This window comes from Carcharodon carcharias, chromosome 7, assembly GCF_017639515.1.
Source record: "Carcharodon carcharias isolate sCarCar2 chromosome 7, sCarCar2.pri, whole genome shotgun sequence".
Taxonomy (NCBI): Eukaryota; Metazoa; Chordata; class Chondrichthyes; order Lamniformes; family Lamnidae; genus Carcharodon; species Carcharodon carcharias.
Window position 1 is genome coordinate 58,605,730 of NC_054473.1, and position 26,262 is coordinate 58,631,991.

At 49.2% G+C, this 26,262-nt stretch overlaps 1 protein-coding gene across 2 annotated transcripts in view; it reads right to left on the reverse strand.

The window, feature by feature from the left end:
- LOC121280410 (RING1 and YY1-binding protein-like) overlaps positions 1-17,323 on the reverse strand; it is a 107,447-nt gene extending 90,124 nt beyond the window's left edge. For both annotated transcript variants that reach the window (XM_041192370.1, XM_041192371.1), the window contains exons 1-2: positions 17,165-17,323; positions 16,650-16,784 (exon numbers count right to left, since the gene is read on the reverse strand). In XM_041192370.1, the coding sequence (XP_041048304.1) occupies positions 16,650-16,784; positions 17,165-17,190 (161 nt within the window). In that variant the 5' untranslated portion in view covers positions 17,191-17,323. The remainder of the gene's footprint in view (positions 1-16,649; positions 16,785-17,164) is intronic.
- Positions 17,324-26,262: the final 8,939 nt, after the last annotated feature.

Consider the following 26,262-nt stretch of genomic DNA (forward strand, 5'->3'; position numbering starts at 1 on the left):
CCATGACCATCTAGAAGAACAAGGACAGCAGATGCATGGGAGCACCACCACCTGGAAGTTCCCCCTCCAAGCCACACACCATCCTGACTTGGAAATATACTGTTGTTCCTTCACTGTCACTGGGTCAAAATCCTGGAACATCCCCCACTAACAGCACTGTGGGTGTACCTACACCACATGGACTGCAGCAATTCAAGAAGGCAGCTCACCACCACCACCTTCTCAAGGGCAATTAGGCAATAAATGCTGGTCTAGCCAGCAACACACTCATCCCATGGATGAATAAATACTGTCAGGAGGTGAGCCATTTACAGTCAAAAAGCACAGAGGTGATGGATGAATGAGATTTGGAGCGAATTAAGATATAAGCAGCAGAGTTTTGGATGAGCACAAGTTGATGTTCGGTGGGAGATGGGAGGCTGCTCAGGACAGCATTGAATTGTCAAGCCTAGGGTGATCAAAGGCACAGATGAGGGTTTCAGCAGCAAATGAGTGAGGGAAGGTCAGGGTCGAGCAATATTTGTGGTGGGAAATCAAATATGTAGTCTTGACAGGATGCAATTGGGGAAGATCTAGGCTACAGCTCTCACCAATATTAGATTTTGCCGGTCTGTCTTCAGGAAAAGGTTGCCCAGGGGTGCTGCTGGGGTTGGGGGTGGGCTGGCGAGGGTGGCTTATACACCCATTTAGAAAGAATCAAAAAGGGAGTGGTTTGTCATTATGAAACAACATTGCATACCACCTATCTCCAAAAGCATGGCCTGTACTTTTGAGGGCACACACTTACTAAACAAAATTATTTAATTTGCTCTAGAAAAGTTGAAGTTTACCAAAAAATCCAAATTACTCAAGTGTTTTTTGGCTATGGAATCCTGTCAATCCAATATCTAAGTCTTCTTTCATTAACAATTTATTGTAAAAGATTAGCATGTAGAATGAAGCATTCTAATTTTGACTCATACAGGTAGTGATTAAAACTGGAAAAAAGATACAAGGATCACAATGTTGCTTTTTTAAGGGACTGAACTAAGAGTAAACTTGGCATACATTTATTACAATTCAACTGCACTTCATCTTATACCGATTAAACTTTGGGAAACCAGTACATTAATTTTTCTTATTTTCACTCAAGCAAAAAATTAATGCATATTAGCTCGGAGATTTGGCTAGCACGTGTGGGAACAATGCTGAATTCTTGGATACAGTTACTGATTCATTCAAACCCTAAAGGAAATTTCAATCAAAAAACAAAATGTCCAAGAGTAACAGGAAATCAGGTGGAAAAATCCCCATCACTTAATCACAGGAAGTTACAGCACAGGAGACAGCCATTCGGCCCATTACGTCCACATCGCTGACAAGCAGCCATCCAGTCTAATCCTACTTTCCAGCTCTTGGTCTGTAGCTTTTTAAATGGCAGGCACTTCGTGATTGTCCAAGTACAAAGGTTTCTGCCTCTACCATCCTTTCAGGCAGTGAGTTCCAGGTTCCCACCAACCTCGAGGTGAAAAGATTCCCCTTGAACCCTCTCTAAACCTCCTATCCATGCCTCTTGGTTATATATTCTTCAACCAAGGAGAATTGGGCTTTCCTATCCACTTTACCAGAGCACTCAATTTCATACATGCCAAATAGGTCTCCCCTCAGTCACCTCCATTCTAAAGAAAATAACTCTAACCTATCCAATCCTTCCTCAAGTAAAATTCTTCACTCCAGGCAATATCCTCATAAATCTCCTCTGTACCTTCTCCACCTTTTCTATCCTGTGGTGACCAGAACTGCATGCAGTACTCAAGCCTAACCAGTGTTTTATACAATCTCAGTGTAACCCCCCAGCTCTCATTCTATACCTCGACTAATAAAGGCAAGTATCCTTTTTACCTTCTTGCTCACCTTATCTACGTGTCCAGCCACCTTCAAGTTGGGTCTGAAACGGGTTATTTAAATTCAATTAATATGATAACGTCTGGCATTGTGCAATTCAGAAAACAATGCAGCCAATGTCATATCATTGCATTGTTACATACATAACCTAGAATTTACTAAAACTGAAAATTATACAGCAAATATGAATAGCCCTGAATATAATCAGCTGTGAAGAGTAGAATCATATAATAACCAGTGTTTGTCAATTTGTAAACTTTTGTTTACCAACAGCATTGCAAATACACAGATGATCGCGTACAGTTTAGCACGTGGAGAGTCAAGACCAAAAGATTTTTGACCAGGGCTCACACATGTAATTCAGTCCCATTTCAAAGTCATACACTCAGCCAATATTTTCATAAGTTCCAATATCCACATTTATAATCAAAACTGTCTATCATAACTTGTTACAATACAATCCCATTATTGGCAGGAAGAGTACAATTACAGCATGATAAGTTATATAGCAAATTTCCTATATAAATGTGGAAATATGAATTTAGAACACAGTAACTTTAGAGTCATGGGAAAGTCAAGCAGCAAACCTTCCATTCAGATGGCAGAATGTCAAGCAAAATGTTCACTCAACAGAATTTTATCTGGACTATAAGCTAAATAGGTGGCAATACCAAGAAATACTAAACAAAAAACTCAAACTTCAGAATGCATGTCACGACTATTACTTTTATTTACAGACTAAAGACAAAGAAAAACAATAGTTAAGACACCAAATCTACACGAACTCCGCAGAGCAACTGAAATTCTATTGCCAACATACAATGCCATGGCTGAAAGCTTACCAAGAACTAAACCCAAGAAACGTACTCTAAAACTGAGTTCTAACTTCTGTATTTATCCAAATCACAGAATCTTTACAGTACAGGAGGAGACCATTTGGCTCATCGCATCTGCACTGGCTCGCTGAAAGAGCATTCGACTGACCCCCACTCCCCTGCCTTATCCCCATAACCTTGCACATTCTCTCTTTTCAGATAGCAATCCAATTCCCTTTTGAATACCTCGATCAAACCTGCCTCCACTATCTTCTCCGGAAGTTCACTCCAGACTCCAATCTGGAGTGAAAAAAAATTTTCCTCATCATTTTTATTCCTTCTGCCAATTATTTTAAATCTATGCCCTCTAATTCCTGATGGTCTCTTGATTGGGAACAGTTTTTCACTATTTAACCTGCCCATGTCCCTCAGGATCTTGAATCAAGTCTTCTCTCAGCCTTCTTTCCTCCAAGGAAAACAGTCCCAAACTCTCCAATCTATCCTCATAGCTACAGTTCTTCATCCCGGGAATCTTGTGAATTTCCTCTGTACTCTCTCCAATGCCTTCAGATTCTTCCTCAAGTATGGTACCCAGAACTGGACGCAGTACTCTAGATGAGGCCTAAATAGTGTCTTATACAAGTTCAACATGACCTTCTTACTCTTATACTCTCCCTATTAATAAAGCCTAAAATACTATGCACTTTATTAAGTGCCCTCTCAACATGCCCTGCCATCTTCAATGACTTATGCAAATGTACACAGAGGATCCCGTTCTTGCACCTCCTTTAGAATATCTTCCTTTATTTTATACTGTCTCTCCATATTCTTCCTGACAAAATGAATCACCTCACACTTCTCTGCACTGAACTTCATCTGCCACTTGTCTGTCCAATCCACCAACATGTCTTATGCCCTTTTGAAGTTCAAGACCATCCTCATCATAGTTGACAATGTTTCCAATCTTTGTATCAAATTTTGAATTCATGCCCTGAACACCACAGTCGAGATCACTAATATATATCCGGAAGAGCAAGGGCCCCAACACTGACCCCTGGGGAACTCCACTATAGACCTTCCTCCAAACTGAAAAACAACCATTTATTACTACTCTGTTCCCTATCACTCAGTCAATTTCTTATCCTAGTGCATACTTTCCCTTTTATTCCATGGCCTAAAATTTTGCTCACAAGTCTGTTGTGTGTGGCACTGTATCAAATGCCTTTTAAAAATCCACACGCACACGCACATCAACAGCATTACCCTATCATCCTTCTCTGTTACCTCTTCAAAAAACTCCATCAAGTTAGTCAAATATGATTTTCCATTAAGCGAATCCATGCTGGCTTTCCTTAGCTATCCTGCATTTGACTAAGTGTCTACTGATTTTGTCTGGAACTACAGTTTCCAGAAGTTTCCCTACCACTGAAGGTAAACTGACTGAGCTGTAGTTGCCGGCTTTATCCTTCCACCCCTTTTTGAAGAAGGGTGTATCATTCGCAATTCTTTTATCCTCTGGCACCATTCATGTCTAAGGAAAACTGGAAGATCATCTCTAGTTCATCTGGCTGTCGCTCACCAATCGTCTCCTCTGTGCTGAGTCTGGAAAGGCCTATACTGACCAATCAATTAACTTACGGGGCTCCCATGACGTCACATTTAGATTTTACCTGTAAACTCCCAGCTCTCTATCTCTGCTGCTTAATGGGCTCTCTCTCTCTCTCCAAACTCCCATGGCAATACGGGCATCCTCTCTCTCAACTCCCGTGGCTTTGCTGCTGCCCCCTCTCCCTTCCCCCTCTCATAGCCTCACAGGTGCCCTCTCTCTCTGAACTGCTGCGGCTTTACGGGCACCCTCTCTCTCTCTCTCTCTGACCTCCCGCAGCTTCACGGGCGCTCCCAACTTTCTGAACTCTCGCAGTGTGATGGGCACCCTCCCTCTCTCAACTCCAGTGGCCTGACTGCTGCCTTTACTCTGTACTCCCTGCAGTTTGATGGGCACCCTCTGTCGCTCGGACCTCCCGCGGCTTTATAGGCACCGTCCCCCTCTGAACTCCCGTAGAGTGATGGGCATCCTCTCTCAACTCCCGTGGCATTACAGGCGCCTTTTGTCTCTCGTAACTCCCACGGCTTTAGGGGCACCACACCCGGTGTCTGAACTCCCGCAGTTTTACTGGCACCCTCTCTCTCTAGCCTCCCACAGCTTGACGGGTGCTCTCTCGCTCTGAACTTAGGCTGCCTGACGAGTCCCTTCCCGATCTGAACTGCCGTGGACTGATGGGCACCCTCTCTAATCTCCCACAGCGTTACCAGCGCCCACTCACTCTCTAAACTCCCACAGCTTTATGGACTCCCCCACCTCTCACTCTGTAATCCCTCAGCTTTATAGGCGCCCTCTGTCTCTGACCTCCCACAGCTTCAAGGGCTCTCTCCCTCTCTGAACTCTCGCAGCTTTATGGGCACCTTCTCGCTAACATCCCGTGGCTTAATAGATGCCCTCTCTCTGACTTCCCGCGGCTTTATGGGCACCATCACTCTCTCTGAACTTCTGCGGCTTGATGGGCACCCTCTCTCTGAACTCCCGCAGCCTTATGGGCACCCTCTCTCTCTCTCTGAACTTCCATGTCTTGATGGGTGCCATCTCTCTCCTCCTCCTCTGAATTTTAAAGTTTAAGTCTTTTCATTTATAGATCTACCTTAACTCCTGTATCCCACATTGGTTAATTTGACAGTCTCATACACCCACCACTTACCAGCCAATCAACTTACTTGTTTCCTGTGATGTCACAGTCACTGGCTCACAGCAGTACTCCTCAGCTCCTGATCATCTCCTGCAGGTCTGCAACAACTCCCCAAAAGGTAGCAAATTATTGTGCTGGTTCAATATCTTATGCAATAGGTTTTTATGTATAATTTATCTACAAATAAATCACATTAGTTTTAGTCTATAAATATTTCTTCTGCCAATGTAGTATTTTCCACCTTTCAAGAGAGGCAGCAGAATGCGACAAGATCCAATATTATTTACAGGAACTCTAAACCAGAATTCAGGATTAATTATAAAACCTGGCCCAACTAACACATACACTTGTACAAGGGCAAAAGCAAACCCTTGTAACTGGTGATAACTGAAATGGGATACACACAATCTGCAAGACTTAGAGAGAGAGAAGCAAACGGAACTTACCGTGAGCACAATATGTCACCTTGCTTAGCAGCAAAAAACAAAACATGAACAGTTTGGCACTGGAGCACATAAAGGGAGTTTCATGCATGCCAATTAAAAGTTCCTGGAGGGCAGGAAAGAATGGCATGGAGAAGTCTGAAGAAAAGGAACAAGAAAGCATACCAAAAGCTTCAGACTGAGCAGTGCAAACATGAGGCAGAGGAAAAGAAGCAGAGCAGCACTATCACACAGTTGAACTAGCTAAGAGACACTTAGTAACTAAGATGCAAGTGTCTAACTAATTCAGCTCAAATTAGTTAAAGTAACTAAAATTTAGAATAACATTAGATTTGAAGGAAGTGGATGATAAACAATTTTTTACAGATCTAATAAGACTATTAAGGCTATTTGAGGGTGGGGGGCTGGGGAAAAGAAAAAAGTGTAACAAGAAAGGTACATTTGATGGGTTACATGGATCATAATGCAGTCCAACGAGCAATTCACATTGTATTTCTGGTGCGAGGTGAAAAGCGGAGCATCAATTCAAGAATGTTAAAAAAGAGTTTTAATTAGAAGACCATTCATCAACTTTGAAAGCTTTACTTAACAGTATAGACAATTAACTTTTTCTGAGATATTGCTTCCTGAAACTGAGGAACCTCGCCTTATCAAGTAAAGCAATATAGCTAATTCCTATAATGCTGGGGACCATCCTTGTAGCTCTCATGTGGACTGCCCGTAGGGCTTGCATGATGCCCATCTTCCCCATGTTCAATTTTATATGCAGCGCTCCAAGTGACGGCTGATCAGAGGACTGAATAGCATCAGCATGACTTTTGGAGTTTTGAATTCACCCAACCCATCAATAAACTGAGCATTCTATTTACTTTGTTCATTATCACTTCTAAGTTTTTGGAAATGAGCAATAAATTTATTAAAATTCAAAAAAATGCAATATGTATACAAATTGAGAGAGTGAGAAAATATATAGCCTTATGAAATGCATGAGATAGTGCTAGGAGATAATCATTCCTTGGTCAAGCAACATCTTTCAGAAAAATTAAGTCAGTTCACTAAGCCAGCCAGCCACTTCAGCCTTATAGGCACCAAAGTGAACCAAGTGTGGACAGATGGGTCATCTCCCTTCCCAATGACTCTTAGAATAACAGTTGGGTAGTTATCCTAGTGCCCTGTCTGATACTTATCCCACAAACAACATGAAAACACATGACCCAGTCATAGGCTCCACAAACATCAGTGTTATCAATGTACAAATGGGCATCCTTGTTTCCCTACATTGCAACAGTGACTATACTTCAAAAACTACTTAATTGCCACAAAGCACTTTGTGACATCCTGAGGTCATGAAAGATGCAATTTAAATCCAAGCTAGTTATCTTTCTTAATTCAACAGTGGCTACTCAATCTGCTTAGATGGGCACGAGAGCTGTTGGTGAACGTACTTGTACATTCTGTATTAATCCAAACATGAATCCAATGTAAATTATCTTGTCCCATGTTTCAGATTCAGAATTTTAAAACAAGCCTAAGAGGGGTTGAATTAATGGCAAACAGCTGCAATGAACTTTGAACAGCCTACCATGTTGCCAATAAAGTGACATGTATAACAGTATCCTAAAGTCCAACTGTACACTCTTCCCTGATTAAACAATCTTCTTGTATTTTAAATTTACTATGCTAAATTCACTGCTCATGATGCACTCTAATTAGGGCACACCAAATGCAGAGTGGGCGATCACTTTGTGCAATGCCTCCATTCAATCCGCAATCGACCCTGAGCTTCCAGTTATAACCACTGCCCCCACTTTTTCACAAAGCAGCTGTTGATAATGATTTTGCTATTGTCATTTACATCACTCTCCCACGGCCATCCCTTGTGCCTTGCACTATCATGCCTTTTGTCATTTAATTTCTCCTGTCTTCCACCCTATGACAGACCTTCTCTTTTGTTCTTTCTTCCACTCCCTTTTCCCTGCATCTGTACTTGCTTCAAACCTGTTGCATCTCTTTTTTGTTCAGTTCTCACCACATGGTCCATCAATCTGAAACATTAACTTTGTTTCTCTCTCCTGATGCTGCCTGTCCTGCTGAGCATTCCCAATATCTTCTAGTCTCATTTCATACTTCCAGCATCAACACTATTTTGTTTGTGCACATTATGCATTATCTGTGAATTACTTTATTCACTCAGTTTACCAGCAGATATAGAATAAAGTAAGCTTCTACTTCTGTGCTGCATGAAATACTGGAATTTTAGCTGAGACACAAATGTATCACAGCTTATATACAATAAAATTAACTAGAAAAAAGAGCTCATTATTTTCAAGAATTAACAATTGAAAATAGAGTACAAATTGTCTCAGCTTCTTCAAAATTATCCTGTGGAAATGGGTCAGTGCCATAATAATGCTCTTACAATATCTGTTTCCAAGACTGCTGACAAGACCAAAACATTTTATACCATTTCTAAATTTAGCATGCAAGATATTTTCTTCACATTAGAAAATTGAACAAAATGATTATATCTAAACTAGCACATCACATCACCCCTTTTGGTACAGCATATCATACATCATGGTGCCACTGTTGGGTTCTTTCCTCTGTTGGTACCACTAAAATCAAGGCAGTGGGGGAGGTTGACCAAAGAACAAATCTGTAGATTTCATCCTTTCATAACTTTGTAGTTCCCACCAAACTAGAACTTGAAATTTGTACAGCTTGTTTTATTTGAAGCCTATTCTTGAAAATGCATCATTTCAATACTACTGCTACCTCATTTCCCCTCCCCCCCACAAGAAAACACTTATCCTAACAATAAACATCTTAGAAGTTTGTCATTAGGTCCTTTGATGCATTGATAATAGAGTAAATTGATAGAATTATATTCAAGTCTAAACTCTTCAATATTCAGATGCACTTTCAAGTATATGAGAGTATCAAGCATGTGGAATTAGCTTTCTGAAATCCAGGGAATCTCAGTTTGCTTGGCTCAAGTGTCAGACTGCATTTACACTGGAATTGTGGAATCAGTGCAAAGTTGCTTTGCACAACAGCTACAGGTGCAGTGTAACTGCACTCAAAGTCTACACAGGCAATACGATAAGCCTTTTATGTTCCTTTTATGGCAAAAAAAAAGCACATATGCTTAGAAAAATAACAATGGTGAACAAGTCCAAGAAAAACTGCTTGAACTTACTACAGGAGAATAAGTGCTGAAAGTCAGTTTTATTTTCTGTGAACATGTCTTCTTCAGAAGGTTTTGATTTTTTACAACTGCTTTTGTGCATTTTCTATCAGAGTATAATTCTGCCTTTGAGGTCATAAGTAGGTTCTCTCCTGGAAAGGTTAGAAATAATTGAAGTACAAAAATAAAAATTATATAGACTTCAACAACTTCATAAGTTAAAATAAATGGCTGTAAAATCTTCCCATTGAAATAATGCACTGAAAAATGTCAAGCAAACATCTAGTGCATTTTTCAGTGCATTATTTGCTATCATGGCTCACAGAAATTTCTAGCCAATTATGCTTTTTGAAGTGGGCAGAGAGATTAATTTCCTTCTGCTGGAAATAAAGAATTACATAATGCAATTAAAAAGTCAGAAAAGAAAATACGGCTCCCAAGAACAAACATGGGAGCCTGAATCTTGTGCAATCATTTGCACCTGGCTACCTCCAGTCTGAGGGAGGCAATTATATTCATAATATTGATTATTGATGTCGCTCCTTATTAGTACACTTAGAACAGTTACATCACATGAACAAAGGAACCTCAAGCATGCAAGCAAGAGTGAAAAGCTAGATTAATTGTTTTCTTCATGCGCACGACCTCTTCAGAGACTAGCAGTAAATAAAACCACCTGTAACTGTAACTCTCAGAAATCATAAGCTCACCTCATACATTTATGCTTCGATCTTCTCCAGTGGGAGAAGAAATTAAATTCTAACAGCTGCCAGTTGTGTCCACTGACCAATTTGTTTATTTCAAAGGACATTCCTATGAAAAAAGGTGATTATTGTGCAGTGCTGACAATAGGTTACAGGTTTGGTAGCTGTGGCAATATTGTGACAGCGCAGTCATTTTAGTATCCAGTTGTACAGATCATGTCAAACTTTTAAGGTGTAGCTAGAAGGAAATATTTACAAATACTGTACAAAGCTATCCTTGTCTCCCACAATGAAAACACACACAAAAGAACAGAATATACTCAAATGGCACTGAACCACAAAAATTAAACAATTAATGGAAGTAAATTAGCACTGCGAGTTCTAATGATAACAGCATTCAATAGCCATGTTAACTAGCTAAGCATCACTCGTGATTGACACAATCAGAACTTTAACATAATTAAAAGGTCTATCCGGTTATATTTTCTTATAAGTAAAGGGAGTACATGTTTAAAAAAAATTCTCACTTTCTGGATTTCCAGGCTTGCTGACAAACAAACTCATTCATTTCTAACAAGAAATAAAAAGGAAAATCTAAGGTAACAACATTATCTTGCGTAGTAAAGTTAGATTATTAGTTGACTAACTTTGATTCAAATGACTCTTATTTGATGCACAACAAGATACATAATTAACTCCAAAACAAATTTTAATTATCAACTGAAAGGTTATTTGTGCTGGATGGAGAGGAAGAGAAACATAAAACAACGTGCAAAAATTATTTCAATTTTAATCAGAAAAAAGTTTTAGAATCGTAATGAAATTACAAAGCAAGGTACAAGAATAGCTCAAAGAACATAACATTAAAACATACAGGAAATAGTGAGCACACTTGACTCTGCAGGGAATAATTTTCCTTGATAAAAGCAAAAAACTGTGGATACTGGAAATCCAAAAAAACAAAAATACCTGGAAAAACTCAGCAGGTCTGGCAGCATCTGCGAAGAGGAGCACAGTTAACGTTTCGAGTCAGAATGACCCTTCAACAGATCTAAGTAAAAATAGAAGAGAGGTGAAATATAAGGTGGTTTAAGGAGGGTAGGGGGGGTGGGGGGTGTGCGGGGAGACAAGGAGAGCTGGATAGAGGGCCAGTGATACGCAGAGATAGTCAAAAGATATCACAGACAAAAGGACAAAGGTGTCCTTTTTGTCCTTGAAATCTTTTGGTTATCTCCACCTATCACTGGCCCTCCATCCAGCTCTACTTGGTTCCTCCTCCTAAACCAGCTTTTATTCATTCGGACTCGAAACATTAACTGTGCTCCTCTCCGCAGATGCTGCCAGACCTGCTGAGTTTTTCCAGGTATTTTTGTTTTTGTTAATAATTTTTCTTGAATGGTCTACAATTACTTTTCCTTCCAAAATGTGTAATGAATCTTTTTCTTGCAAGAAACTTATTCCACATTAAGATATCCAATGCCCTTAACTGATCTTTTACAGCAGACAGATGAATAATCTCCCCAATCATTTTGTTTTCCTCAAATGCTCATTTTGCAGTTACAAACCAATGTGATGACATGTTAGCCATGATACAAGTCTTCTGAGTGCACAAAGCTGTTTGCTGGAACAATCAAGCAAAGTAATAAAAATTTGTAGTCACGAAGTACAAATAAAAAACTTGTCAAAAGATAAAACATCCTTAGAGGATGAATGCATTTGAAAAGGGTGTGTGCACTCAATGCAGATATCCGAAATCTCACTTTGACACATCAACCACACTATTCTAGTTTTGCAGTAAAGCTTGCAGCCTCAACTTTCTCTGTTACCCGATCACGTTTTCCACATTGACAGTCAAAAAAGAATTTCAGTGATTCACTTAAATATTTTCAGAAAAGCAGAACATAAGCTCTTAACCATGCAAACAGAATTCCCAGGCTAGAAAAGGAGAGAACACAAGAGAAAATAGAAGTAAACCAATAAAATGAGGTGCATTGCTTTGTTCTCCATTAATGCTAAAGTATTTCACTTATTTAACAATATTAAGTGAAGTTAATTTTTAGAATAGCTCCAAGATAAACCAGCATTTGCACTAAATTCAACACCACTTTGGAAACAAATTGAGCACATTCCACAGCATCTAAGAAAGTACATTTAAAGATTTGCATTTATATAGCATCTTTCATGACCTCAGGATGTCCCAAAATGCTTTACTGCCAAAATACTTTTTGAAGTGTAGTCACCATTGTAAAGCAGGAAACAGGGCAGTCAATTTGCACACAGCAACTTCCCACAAACAGCAATGTGATAATGACCAGATAATCTGTTTCTGTGTTGCTGATCGAGGGATAAGTATTGGTCAGGGCATCTGGGTATCTCTCCTGGTCTTCTTCAAAATAGTGTCATGAGATCTTGTACATTCATCTGAGGGGTTAGACAGGACCTTTGTCTCATCTGAAAGATGGCACCGGCTAGGACTGTACTAGAATGCCAGCCTAGACTTTTGCACTCAGGTTCTGCAGTGGGTCTTGAGCCCAAAACCTTTAGACTCAAGAGGCAAAAGTGCTACCAACTTAAACGTTAGGTGTCAACCATGTCCAACAGCTTACTAAGCACTTGTTCCAGCAACTCAAGAATTTGGGAAATTGTGTTGATCTAGTCAATCTTTAGATCCAAGTTAGAAATACAAAAATGGGAATAAAACATATCTCAACCACTCTCCAATTTCCAGCCATTATCCAAAATAATAAAGCTTGGGAACTAATTTCTATAAAGAAAATACCAAGCACATTAAAATGCTATCCTGAACTATTAGGATTCAAGGAGTCAAATGTCTTCATCATTCTCTTTATTAATTTGAACATATGGATATCAAACTAGAGGAATGAAAACAGACATTTAGCTACACTGTCCCTCAACGCCCTGCCTATGAAAGTGCTTGCCGTTGTCCTTATTCTACAAAAACAGCAAATCAAATTTCTCCACTCCTCCCCCGAAAGCACCGATTCATATTGGGGCATAGATGCAAAAGGTCCGCACCTTCTGATAAGTCACCAAGTGGTATACATAGCCACGTGAGCCAAATGAATGCTCGACCAAGGCAAGGGGGAAATGGCAGCTCAACTCAATCTTACTCTTAGTCAATACTCTTATGCATTTTAAGATGGGATCATTGAAGAGGAAAGAAGAAGAACAGTAATTTCCGACCAATTTCCTCCTCTAGAACTGAAGGGCACCAAGGCCAAAGGCAGCAGCTTCAGCCAAGATCATCTAGCTCAACAGGCAGGAGATTGAACTTAACAGCTATATAGCACATTTAACCTAGGAAACATCTCAAGCCATTACTACTTTCATATGACAGAAAAGCCATATAATAGAATGCCCAGTTTAGCCTCCATTTGATCGCTTCCTCTGATGCCTAGTGGAGAAATGAGGTGCCTCCCACATCAGATCTTAATGGACAGGTTGAAGCGTTTCATGGCCACAATCGCACATCCCAAGGAAATTGAGCTTTAGAGAACTGTAAAGCAACTATGGGCTTTGAAGTTCTGCTGTGCTCTGAACAGGACATCAAAGTTTAGCAATGGTCTGGTTCAGCCTGAGCAAGTGGCCAAGGAGGGAAGGAAAGGAGTAACCCATAAGGAAGCAGAGTTTATGGTTGGGGCTGAAAACAGCTTCAATCCTCTTGGCAATCAATACTGAATATTGAACCACTCCTACACGTTCAAGTACCCTAGGCACCATCTCCAAAGTTAGATTCCAGTAACTTCCCTTTAACAGATGTCTCCCTCCTCAAATAATGGGACTAACATAAGCAATTTTCCAACCCAAAATGCACAATACCTTATTCTCAAGTATTTTGGAAAATTCAACTGCTTTTTTTAAGACTCTGTGATAGAAACCATTAGGTTCTGGGCATCTGTCTATCTTTGGTCCCATTATTTTTTGCTGAAAACATTAAATTCACTCAGCTGTTTTAAGTTCCTTTCTGATGCTGGTATTTTATCACCTTCCTCTGCTGTGAACTGATAAAGTGCTCATTTAACAAGTCAGTCATTCCTTATTGCCCATTGTAGCTGGAAACATAGCTCAGCCATAGAGCACTTGATTTGTAAGCATGAGGTCCTGGGTTCAATCCTGGCATTTCCAATCTAGATATGTACTCATCAGCCATGGCTTAGTTGATGGCATTCCTGCCTCTGAATCACCAGGTTGTGGGTTCAAGTCCCACTCCAGAAAACTGGAGCTCCGAAACCTAGGCTGATACTACAGTTCAGTACTAAAGGAGTGTGGCACTGACAGAGGTGCAATCTTTTGGATGACTTGCAAGGCCCTTACTACTGTCTCAGGTGAATGCAAAAGATCCCATGACACCATATCAAAGAAGAGCAGGGAAGTCAGTCCCAGATTCCTGGTCAATATTTATACCCAAATCAACGATACAGAAACAGATTATATGGTCATTACCACATTTCTGTTTGTGGGAGCTTGCTGTGCATAAATTGGCTGTCATGTTTCTCATGTTACAACAGTTAATTTGCTTTAAAGCATCAAGATGGTGGAAAATGTCTTATAACTGAATAGTAGAGTATATAATAAAAATTCCATAATTGCAAAACAGAGAACAGCAAATCTGCATTACATGCTCCAGTAACATGGTAGCAATTTTGTTATGGTCAGTCATTTTGAAAGTTAACATTTGGATTTTCCACCCCCTAGCCATGAAGTTAAGGTGGACCAGAAGATCCTAACTGATCCAACAACAGAACTCCAAAACACAAATGATTCTTTAAACAAAATATTAATTTGTGATGGGAATAAACTGGAGGTCATCCAAAACTCTGCTGTCCATGCCTTAACTCACATCAAGGCGCATTCCCCTACATCCATGCTCGCTGACATACAGTGGCTCCTAGTCTAGCAACATCTTGATTTTAAAATTCTAATCCTAGTTTTCGAATCCCTCCATGCTTTTACCCTTTCCTACCTTAGTAACCTCATCCAACCCCACAACCCTCCAAGATATCTGCACTCCTAATTCTGGCCTCTAGTGCATCCCCAATTTGGCAACTATGCCTTCAGTTACCACAGCTCCAAGCTCTGGGATACACTCCCTACACCACTTCGCCTCACTTTCCTCCTTTATGACAATCCTCAAAACCCACCTCTGACCAAACATTTGCTCATCTGACCCAACATCTTTGTGTCATTTCTTTTTACAATGCTCCTGTGAAGCCCCTTGGGGCGTTTCATTTTGTTAAATGTTAACAGGACAAATGCAAATTAACAGCAACGGTTTTCCTATTAAAAGTGTGTCAGCACATTTTCCTAAATGCTGCTTTGGGCTCAAAATAATTGGGAATGCAACTGTTAAAAACGGTTGGTAATGCAAGGCTTAACCCCACTAATCAATAGAACTTTGTACATAGCAGTGTCAATTCTGCTTTCGCTCAAATTCTGCATGTTCATTTAATTCCAGGAGATAGACAGTTAATTTTTGTGACCAGTGTAGTAGCATCGCTGTGCTGAATGAACACGCGGAAAGATGTATTCCACCGTGACGCTCCTACACATAACATACTCTATCCTCGTAGACCCACGGGATAGAAACTACGCCAGTTCATTGACTGAATCTGGAAGCATGGCCCTCCATCATAAAGTCTTTTGCCCCGATATTCATCACTTAGAAAAATGTAGCAATAAAAGTCTATCAAACAAAAATTAAGTAGATTGGCTAAATTGTCCGAAGTTATGAAAGAAAGTCATCCAACACGATAGTGCAATTTAAAGAAACAGGAAAGCGCACTTGTTTGCGACCAGGATTAGATGCTGAACCCTACGGTTCTCACAGTATTGTGGCTATTTTTTCATGCATCAGTTGTTTCCGCAGAAAACAGGCACAAAACTTTCTGAAAGTGTTTCCCCACAATGAGTTTCAATCACTGCGTCAGATAAAGTCAGAACTCGGCCACATCACAATAAACAGCCCACACAGGGATTTCTGCAGAAAGTCAATTATTACTCACAGCTGGATGCAAGTACAGAAATGCCGTCATTTTAAAAAGAAGAGAAAAATATTTTCATAAATGACGACAATCATCGAAGTTTATAAAAGCAGTTCCTGAAACCCTTCCATGTACTCATCACTAAGTTCAGAGGTGCAGTGTCAACCACTGAACTGAAGTAAGTGGATTTACCCAAACCATTGGTGAATGATTTACTTTAAGCTCTGTCACGTCTGATAAAACTGGAAAGATACACAAAGAGAAATAAATCCTCACACTACTTCACCGTGCACGGTGTGTCCCTACACAAAAAGAATACACCAACAAAAGCACCAACCTCTGCACACCACCTGCAATGGCATATTCAATCTTAAACCTGTCCAAGAGCAAGCGCGTACTCACCTCGACGTAATTTTTTTTGAGAAACCAGGAGGGTGATAACTCTTCAGCCTCTGGCAAAAATCCTGTTAACAACACATTCCCCAGAAGCTACCCTATCCGCACCCCCCGCCGCCCCTCATGTCCATTCTCAGTTACCTTCCCCCTCAGCCATGATCATGTCCATCTCCAGTGTGCCTGCCAGTTACAACAGAATGCCACGGCAGCCCCAAATCCGAGCATTTATTTTAAACGATCGTCCAAACATACACAACAGGAGGGGTTGCATTATATAACAATTCTGTTACAAAGCAAGAAAATGGAAACGGATCCAGCTCAGCCAGGGTGACATCAAAATCAACAAGTCTGGATTCAACCAGTATTTAATGATTTACACACACACACATCTCCACTGCCCACCCACCGCCCCCCCCCCAAAAAAAAACAAGAGACACAAATCAAAAAGGGCAACAACAAAAAAAACTCGTCGCTCACCGTGTGGACGTCCCTTTCCGTACATCACAAATGCTGCATTTGAAAGCTTCCGCACTGTTCCTGAAGGTGCAGACACTACAGTCCCAGAAGCCGTCCTCCGAGCCAGGTTTGGCTTGCCTCTTTGGCCTTGAAAAGCTGCAATAAAAACAAAAGGAAGGAGGAACAGCATTAGATCTGTGTGTGTGTGTGGTGTGTATATACACACAGACTCCGACATTACAGTCCCAGACACACGAGCGCCGCTCGCCTCCCATCGCCCCGGCATTAAAAAAAATCGGCTGTTTTCTTTCGTCGTCTTTTCTTCCAGCCAGCCAGCCAACCGGCGCCGCTGCTGCCTTCCCCCTCCCTGTGTGTACACACACAACTCCAGCCGCCATCGCCCGCACAGTCAGCCCGGCCGGCACAGGCCACCGACACTCGGCCGGAGCAGACAATCCCGGCGCCGCCGCCGCTGCTGCTGCCGCCGCCACCATTTAAAGGTCTTCCCTCTCCTTCCTCAGCCGCCGAGCTCTCACCTGTTCGGGCTCTTTTTGTCCCCCATGCCGCCTGGGAGTCGATAATACGAGGAGGGAAGCTAGAGACGGAGCCCCGATATAGCGACTCTCGATTCGGATTCGGGTTGCGGGGGAGGGGGGGGGGGGGGAGGTGAAGCCGGAGCCGATCCGGATTCCGGAGCCCGGGCGAAGCTTAAGCCGCGTCCCTCTGTGGCTCGAGCACCAGACGCGAGAGCGAGAGCACGTGACCCAGCAACCGCCAATCAGCCGATCAGGAATTTAAATTACCAGAGATACAGAGAGACGGACAGACTGTGCAGGAGAGAGAGAAAGAGTGAGTGGGGGAGAGAGAGAGAGAGGAAGGAGGAGGAGGGGATAGAGAGGGAGGAGGAGAGGAGGGGATAGAGAGGGAGGAGGAGAGGAGGGGATAGAGAGGGAGGAGGAGAGGAGGGGATAGAGAGGGAGGAGGGGGGAGGGGAGAGAGGGAGGAGGAGGGGAGGGGAGAGAGGGAGGAGGAGGGGAGGGGAGAGAGGGAGGAGGAGGGGAGGGGAGAGAGGGAGGAGGAGGGGAGGGGAGAGAGGGAGGAGGAGGGGAGGGGAGGGAGGGGAGAGAGGGAGGAGGAGGGGAGGGGAGAGAGGGAGGAGGGGAGGGGAGAGAGGGAGGAGGAGGGGAGGGGAGAGAGGGAGGAGGAGGGGAGGGGAGAGAGGGAGGGGAGAGAGGGAGGGGAGAGAGGGAGGAGGAGGGGAGGGGGGAGGAGAGAGGGAAGAGGGAAGAGGAGGGGAGGAGAGAGGGAAGAGGGAAGAGGAGGGGAGGAGAGAGAGGGAAGAGGAGGGGAGGGGGAGGGGAGGGGAGAGAGGGAGGAGGAGGGGAGAGAGGGAGGAGGAGGAGGGGAGAGAGGGAGGGGGAGGGGAGAGAGGGAGGAGGAGGGGAGGGGAGGGGAGAGAGGGAGGAGGAGGGGAGGGGAGAGAGGGAGGAGGAGGGGAGGGGAGAGAGGGAGGAGGAGGGGAGGGGAGAGAGGGAGGAGGAGGGGAGGGGAGAGAGGGAGGAGGAGGGGAGGGGAGAGAGGGAGGAGGGGAGGGGAGAGAGGGAGGAGGGGAAGGGGGGAGGGGAGAGAGGGAGGAGGGGGAGGGGGAGGGGAGAGAGGGAGGAGGGGAAGGGGGGAGGGGAGAGAGGGAGGAGGGGGAGGGGAGAGAGGGAGGAGGGGAGGGAGGGGAGGAGGGGAGGGGAGAGAGGGAGGAGGAGGGGAGGGGAGAGAGGGAGGAGGGGAGGGGAGAGAGGGAGGAGGGGAAGGGGGGAGGGGAGAGAGGGAGGAGGGGGAGGGGGAGGGGAGAGAGGGAGGAGGGGAAGGGGGGAGGGGAGAGAGGGAGGAGGGGGAGGGGAGAGAGGGGGGAGGGGAGAGAGGGAGGAGGGGAGGGAGGGGAGGGGAGGGAGGGGAGGGGAAGGAGGGGAGGGGGGGGAGGGGAGGGAGGGGAGGGAGGGGAGGGGAGGGGAGGGGAGGGAGGAGGGGGAGAGGGAGGAGGGGGAGAGGGAGGAGGGGAGAGGGAGGAGGAGGGGAGAGGGAGGAGGAGGAGGGGAGAGGGAGGAGGAGGGGAAAGGGAGGAGGAGGAGGAGGGGAGAGGGAGGAGGAGGGGAGAGGGAGGAGGAGGAGGAGGAGGGGAGAGGGAGGAGGAGGAGGAGGAGGGGGAGAGGGAGGAGGAGGAGGAGGGGGAGAGGGAGGAGGAGGAGGAGGGGGAGAGGGAGGAGGAGGAGGAGGGGGAGAGGGAGGAGGAGGAGGAGGGGAGAGGGAGGAGGAGGAGGAGGGGGAGAGGGAGGAGGAGGGGGAGAGGGAGGAGGAGGAGAGGGAGGAGGAGGAGGGGGAGAGAGAGGGAGGAGGAGGAGGGGGGAGAGAGAGGGAGGAGGAGGAGGGGGGAGAGAGAGGGAGGAGGAGGAGGGAGGAGGAGGGGGAGGAGGAGGGGGAGAGAGAGGGAGGAGGAGGAGGGGGGAGAGAGAGGGAGGAGGAGGAGGGGGGACGAGAGGGAGGAGGAGGAGGAGGGGGGGAGAGAGAGGGAGGAGGAGGAGGGGGGGAGAGAGAGGGAGGAGGAGGGGGAGAGAGAGGGAGGAGGAGGAGGGGGGGAGAGAGAGGGAGGAGGAGGAGGGGGAGAGAGAGGGAGGAGGAGGAGGGGGAGAGAAAGGGAGGAGGAGGAGGAGGGGGGAGGGAGGAGGGGGAGAGAGAGGGAGGAGGAGGAGGGGGAGAGGGAGGAGGAGGAGGGGGGAGGGAGGAGGGGGGGGGAGAGGGAGGAGGAGGGGGAGGAGGAGGGGGAGAGGGAGGAGGAGGGGAGGAGGAGGAGGGGGAGAGAGAGGGAGGAGGAGGAGGAGGAGGGGGGGAGAGAGAGGGAGGAGGAGGAGGGGGGAGAGAGAGGGAGGAGGAGGGGAGAGAGAGGGAGGAGGAGGAGGGGGAGAGAGAGGGAGGAGGGGGGAGGGAGGGGAGGAGGGGGGAGGGAGGGAGGAGGAGAGGAGGGGGAGGGAGAGAGGGAGAGAGAGGAGGGGGAGGGAGAGGGAGGAGGGGGAGAGAGAGGGAGGAGGAGGAGGGGTGAGGGAGGAGGAGGAGGGGGAGAGGGAGGAGGAGGGAGGAGGGGAGGGGAGAGAGGGAGGAAGGAAGGAGGAGGAGAGAGGGAGGGGGAGGAGGAGGAGGAGAGAGGGAGGGGGAGGAGGAGGAGGAGGGGAGGGGGCAGGAGGAGGAGGGGAGGGGGGGAGGAGGAGGAGGAGGGGAGGGGGGGAGGAGGAGGAGGAGGGGAGGGGGGAGGAAGGAGGGAGGAGGGGAGGGGAGGGGAGAGAGGGGGAGGGGAGAGAGGGGGAGAGGGGGGAGGGGGGAGAGAGGGGGAGGGGGGAGAGGGGGGGAGGGGAGAGAGGGAGGAGGAGGGGGAGGGGAGGGGGAGGGGAGGGGAGAGAGGGAGGAGGGGAGGGGAGAGAGGGAGGAAGGAGGGAGGAGGGGAGGGGAGAGAGAGGGAGGAAGGAGGGAGGAGGAGGAGGAGGGGAGGGGGAGGAGGAGGAGGAGGGGAGGGGGGAGGAGGAGGAGGATGGGAGGAGGAGAAGGAGGAGGAGAGAGGGAGGAAGGAAGGAAGGAGGAGGGGAGGAGGAGGGGAGAGGGAGGAGGAGGGGAGGAGGAGGGGAGAGAGGAGGAGGAGGGGAGGAGGAGGGGAGAGGGAGGAGGAGGGGAGAGGGAGGAGGGGAGGAGGAGGGGGAGGGGGATAGGAGGGGGAGGGGGAGAGGAGGGGGAGAAGGAGGGGGAGGGGGGAGAGGGAGGGGGGAGAGGGAGAGGGAGGGGGAGGAGGGGGGAGGAGGGGGGGAGGGGGAAGAGGGAGGGGGCAGCGGGGGAGAGGGAGGGGGAGGAGGAGGGGAGAGGGGGGAGGAGGAGGAGGAGGGGAGAGGGGGAGGAGGAGGAGGAGGAGGACAGGAGGAGGAGGAGGAGGGGGAGAGGGAGGAGGTGGAGGAGGGGGAGAGGGAGGAGGTGGAGGTGGGAGAGGGGGGAGAGGGAGGAGGTGGAGGTGGGAGAGGGGGGAGAGGGAGGAGGTGGAGGTGGGAGAGGGGGGAGAGGGAGGAGGTGGAGGTGGGAGAGGGGGGAGAGGGAGGAGGTGGAGGGGAGAGGGAGGAGGAGGAGGGGAGAGGGAGGAGGAGGGGAGAGGGAGGAGGGGAGAGGGAGGAGGAGGAGGGGAGAGGGAGGAGGGGAGAGGGAGGAGGGGAGAGGGAGGAGGGGAGAGGGAGGAGGAGGAGGAGGAGGAGGGGAGAGGGAGGAGGAGGAGGAGGGGAGAGGGAGGAGGGGAGAGGGAGGAGGAGGAGGGGGGAGGGGGGGAGGAGGAGGAGGGGGGAGGGGGAGGAGGAGGAGGAGAGAGGGAGGAAGGAAGGAGGAGGAGGAGGGGAGAGAGGGAGGACGAGGAGGGGAGGAGGGGAGAGGGAGGAGGAGGATGGGGGGGAGAGGGAGAAGGAGGATGGGGAGAGGGAGGAGGAGGGGAGAGGGAGGAGGAGGGAGGAGGAGGGGAGAGGGAGGAGGGGAGAGGGAGGAGGGGGAGGAGGACGGGAGAAGGAGGAGGAGGAGAGAGGGAGGAGAGGGAGGAAGGACGGAGGAGGAGGGGAGAGAGGGAGGACGAGGAGGGGAGGAGGAGGGGAGAGGGAGGAGGAGAAGGGGGAGAGGGAGGAGGAGAAGGGGGAGAGGGAGGAGGAGAAGGGGGAGAGGGAGGAGGAGAAGGGGGGAGAGGGAGGAGGAGAAGGGGGGAGAGGGAGGAGGAGAAGGGGGAGAGGGAGGAGGAGGAGAAGGGGTAGAGGGAGGAGGAGGAGGGGGGAGAGGGAGGGGGGGAGAGAGGGAGGGGAGGAGAAGGAGAGGGAGGGGAGGAGAAGGAGAGGGAGGGGAGGAGAAGGAGAGGGAGGGGAGGAGAAGGAGAGGGAGGGGAGGAGAAGGAGAGGGAGGGGAGGAGGAGAGAGAGGAAGGAGAAGGAGAGGGAGCAAGGAGGAGGAGGAGAGGGAGGGGGAGAGGGAGGAGGAGAGGGGAGGGGAGAGAGGGAGGAGGGGAGGGGAGAGAGGGAGGAAGGAGGGAGGAGGGGAGGGGAGAGAGGGAGGAAGGAGGGAGGAGGAGGAGGAGGGGAGGGGGAGGAGGAGGAGGAGGGGAGGGGGGAGGAGGAGGAGGATGGGAGGAGGAGAAGGAGGAGGAGAGAGGGAGGAAGGAAGGAAGGAGGAGAGGAGGAGGAGGGGAGAGAGGAGGAGGTGAGAGAGGAGGAGGGGAGAGAGTAGGAGGAGGAGGAGGAGGAGGGGAGAGAGGAGGAGGATGGGAGAGAGGAGGAGGAGGGGAGGAGGAGGGGAGAGGGAGGAGGAGGGGAGAGGGAGGAGGGGAGGAGGAGGGGGAGGGGGATAGGAGGGGGAGGGGGAGAGGAGGGGGAGAAGGAGGGGGAGGGGGGAGAGGGAGGGGGGAGAGGGAGAGGGAGGGGGAGGAGGGGGGAGGAGGAGGGGAGGGGGAAGAGGGAGGGGGCAGCGGGGGGAGAGGGAGGGGGAGGAGGAGGGGAGAGGGGGGAGGAGGAGGAGGAGGGGAGAGGGGGAGGAGGAGGAGGAGGAGGACAGGAGGAGGAGGAGGAGGGGGAGAGAGGAGGTGGAGGAGGGGGAGAGGGAGGAGGTGGAGGTGGGAGAGGGGGAGAGGGAGGAGGTGGAGGTGGGAGAGGGGGGAGAGGGAGGAGGTGGAGGTGGGAGAGGGGGGAGAGGGAGGAGGTGGAGGTGGGAGAGGGGGAGAGGGAGGAGGTGGAGGGGAGAGGGAGGAGGAGGAGGGGAGAGGGAGGAGGAGGGGAGAGGGAGGAGGGGAGAGGGAGGAGGAGGAGGGGAGAGGGAGGAGGGGAGAGGGAGGAGGGGAGAGGGAGGAGGGGAGAGGGAGGAGGAGGAGGAGGAGGGGAGAGGGAGGAGGAGGAGGAGGAGGGGAGAGGGAGGAGGGGAGAGGGAGGAGGAGGAGGGGGGAGGGGGGGAGGAGGAGGAGGGGGGAGGGGGAGGAGGAGGAGGAGAGAGGGAGGAAGGAAGGAGGAGGAGGAGGGGAGAGAGGGAGGACGAGGAGGGGAGGAGGGGAGAGGGAGGAGGAGGATGGGGGGGAGAGGGAGAAGGAGGATGGGGAGAGGGAGGAGGAGGGGAGAGGGAGGAGGAGGGAGGAGGAGGGGAGAGGGAGGAGGGGAGAGGGAGGAGGGGAGAGGGAGGAGGGGGAGGAGGACGGGAGAAGGAGGAGGAGGAGAGAGGGAGGAGAGGGAGGAAGGAAGGAGGAGGAGGGGAGAGAGGGAGGACGAGGAGGGGAGGAGGAGGGGAGAGGGAGGAGGAGAAGGGGGAGAGGGAGGAGGAGAAGGGGGAGAGGGAGGAGGAGAAGGGGGAGAGGGAGGAGGAGAAGGGGGGAGAGGGAGGAGGAGAAGGGGGGAGAGGGAGGAGGAGAAGGGGGAGAGGGAGGAGGAGGAGAAGGGGTAGAGGGAGGAGGAGGAGGGGGGAGAGGGAGGGGGGAGAGGGAGGAGGAGGAGGAGAGAGAGGAAGGAGAAGGAGAGGGAGCAAGGAGGAGGAGGAGAGGGAGGAGGAGGAGAGGGAGGAGGAGAGGGAGGAGGAGGAGAGGGAGGAGGAGGAGAGGGAGGAGGAGGAGAGGGAGGAGGAGGAGAGGGAGGAGGAGAGTGGGGGGAGAGGGGTGGGAGAGTGGGGGGAGGGGGGGAGAGGGAGGAGGAGGAGGCGGGAGAGCAGGAGTGTGAGGGAGGGGGAGAGGGAAGAGGAGAGTGAGGGGGAGAGGGGAGAGGGAGGGGGAGAGGGAGTAGAGGGGGAGAGGGAAGGGGAGAGGGAGTAGAGGGGGAGAGGGAGGGGGAGAGGAGGGGAGGGGGAGGAGGGGGGGAGAGAGAGGATGGGGAGGGGAGGGGGGAGGAGGGAGGAGGGGGTGAGGGGAGGGGGGAGGAGGGGGGGTGAGGGGAGGGGGGAGGAGGGGGGGTGAGGGGAGGGGGGAGGAGGGGGAGTGGGAGGGAGGAGGGGAGAGGGAGGGGGAGAGTGAGGGGGAGGGGGGAGGAGGAGGAGAGGGGAGAGGGGGAGTGGGTGTGGAGGGGGGAGGGGGAGTGGGTGTGGAGGGGGGAGGGGGAGTGGGTGTGGAGGGGGGAGGGGGAGTGGGTGTGGAGGGGGGAGGGGGAGTGGGTGTGGAGGGGATGGGAGGGGGAGGGGGAGTGGGTGTGGAGGGGATGGGAGGGGGAGGGGGAGTGGGTGTGGAGAGGGGGAGAGGGGGGGAGGGGGAGAGGGGAGGGGGAGAGGGGAGGAGGAGAGGGGAGGGTGGGGGAGGGGGAGAGGGGAGGAGGAGAGGGGAGGGTGGGGGAGGGGGAGAGGGGAGGAGGAGAGGGGAGGGTGGGGGAGGAGGAGAGGGGAGGGTGGGGGAGGAGGAGAGGGGAGGGTGGGGGAGGGGGAGAGGGGAGGGGGAGGGGGAGAGGGGAGGAGGAGAGGGGAAGGGGAGGAGGGAGGGGAAGGAGGGGGAAGGGAAGGGGAGGGAGGGAGGGGGAGGGGGAGGTGAGAGTGGGTAAGGGATGAGGGAGGAGAGGGGGGAGGGGAGGGGAGGGGGGAGAGAGTGGAGGGAGTGTAAGGGGTGGGGGGAGGGGGAGAGAGGGGAGGTGGGAGAGAGGGGGGAGAGAGGGGAGGGGTGAGTGGGGAGTGGAGAGAGAGGGGGAGGGGAGAGAGAGGGGGAGGGGAGGGGAGAGAGTTGGGGAGGAGGGGAGGGGAGACAGTTGGGGAGGGAGGGAGAGAGAGGGAGAAAGGGGGAAAGGGAGAGAGAGGGAGAGGGCGGAGAGAGGGAGAGGGCGGAGAGAGAGAGAGGGCGGAGAGAGAGAGAGGGCGGAGAGAGAGAGCAGGGGGGAGAGAGAGAGAGAGAGAGAGAGGAGAGTGGAGGGAGAGAGGAGAGAGTGGGCAGAGTGTGGGGGTGCGAGACATCGGGGGTGAGGGTGAGAGTGAGGGGGGATAGAGATTGAGAGTGAAGGGAGAGAGTTGGGGGAGGCAGAGAGATAGACAGAAAAAGTGGGGAAGGGAGAGAGGGAAGGACGGTAGGAAGCAAAAAACATAGGGACGGTGTGAAATAACTAGAGTGAGCACCTTCAAGAAGAACAGAGAGGAAGTCAGGGAGACATGGTTAGAGAGACAAGAGGACAAGCCAAGTGTAGGAATTGTAAGAAATCTATCATTCTGTTTTTGGGGATCATGTGACTGTGCATGAACATTATAAGCAACAATTTCAAGAATTTTTTTCAACTATTGCATGAACTATCGGTTCCACACCGTCAAAATTGCTAACAAAATGTCACCTTCATACAAGATTGAGTCCAGTATCCCTAACTTAGAGAGGGAGACGGAGAAGAATCAGAGTAGTCAGAAATGACATTCATGATGTTCACGGTAAAGGTTGGAAATTTACTGTGGAGGAGACAGTTTTTGTGGAAAATTTTGCAACTGGACTGAAGTGGATTCCTGGTATAGTCATCTCCTAAACAGGCCCTTTGTCATATCAAGTGGAACTGGAAACAGGATTGTTGGGCCACACGTGAATCATCTCAGAAGTAGAGAGACACTTCAACAACCAGTTACTTCACCTGAAATTGAAGATGAATCATTGATCCCTGAGGTGCCAGATCGACAAAGAATAACTATAACTGATGTCTCTGAGGTAAATAATTCTGAACTGCCATTGCCTAAGGATAGGATGTCCCTGATGCTGCAGTTCCTGGTCAAGTTGATCCAATAGAGGAATCTAAAGTTGTAGAGTTGCGTCACTCCATCTAAATCAGAAAACCACCACAAAGACTAAATAATTGAATGAATTGTATCTATTTGTATATGATGAGTTATATATTTTGTGAATAGAGAGGTGAAACAAAATTAAAGGGGGAGGAATGTAGTAATTGTAAGTTAAACCTATCATACTGTTATGGGGATCATGTAACTATACAAACAAATCTGCCCAAAACCCAGGTAATCTTAGCGGTGGATGTTTCTAGCCTTGGTCTTGGTACAAGCATGTAGCTTCATCAGGAGCTCTGTAAACGAAGTTTACTGTTTCTTACAAGAAACCTGTCTGGTACACACAGTTTATTATACTAAGAAACAGACACAACAGGAGGGAGCAACGAGGGAGACAGTCTGAGTTGACTGTCAAGTTGAGAGCGCATCTATCGGTGGGGGACAAGCTGACAGAGAAAGACAGACAGGCTGGCAGACTAGTGGGGGATGAGCTGAGACGGGGAGAGGGACAGTCTCAGGGAGACAAGCTGAGAGGGAGAGAGACAGTCTCAGTATGACGGAACTGAGGGAGAGAGGCAAACAGACAGTCTGTCAGTGGGAGGCAACGGGGAGAGAGAGAGAGAGAGTCTGTGGGAGATGAGCTGACAGAGAGGAAGAGCCTCATTAGGACACAAGCTGAGAGAGACAGAGTCTGTTAATAAGAGTTGAGAGAGCATCTGTTAGTGGGAGACAACAGAGCGTGAGAGAGTCTCAGAGGGAGATAAGCTGCGAGAGAGAGAGGAATACAGTCTGTCATCAGGAGGCAAGTTGAGAGGGCACTTATCAGTGGGAGACAACTGAGAGAGAGAGGCAAACAGTCTGTCAGTGGGAGGCAAAGCTCATGG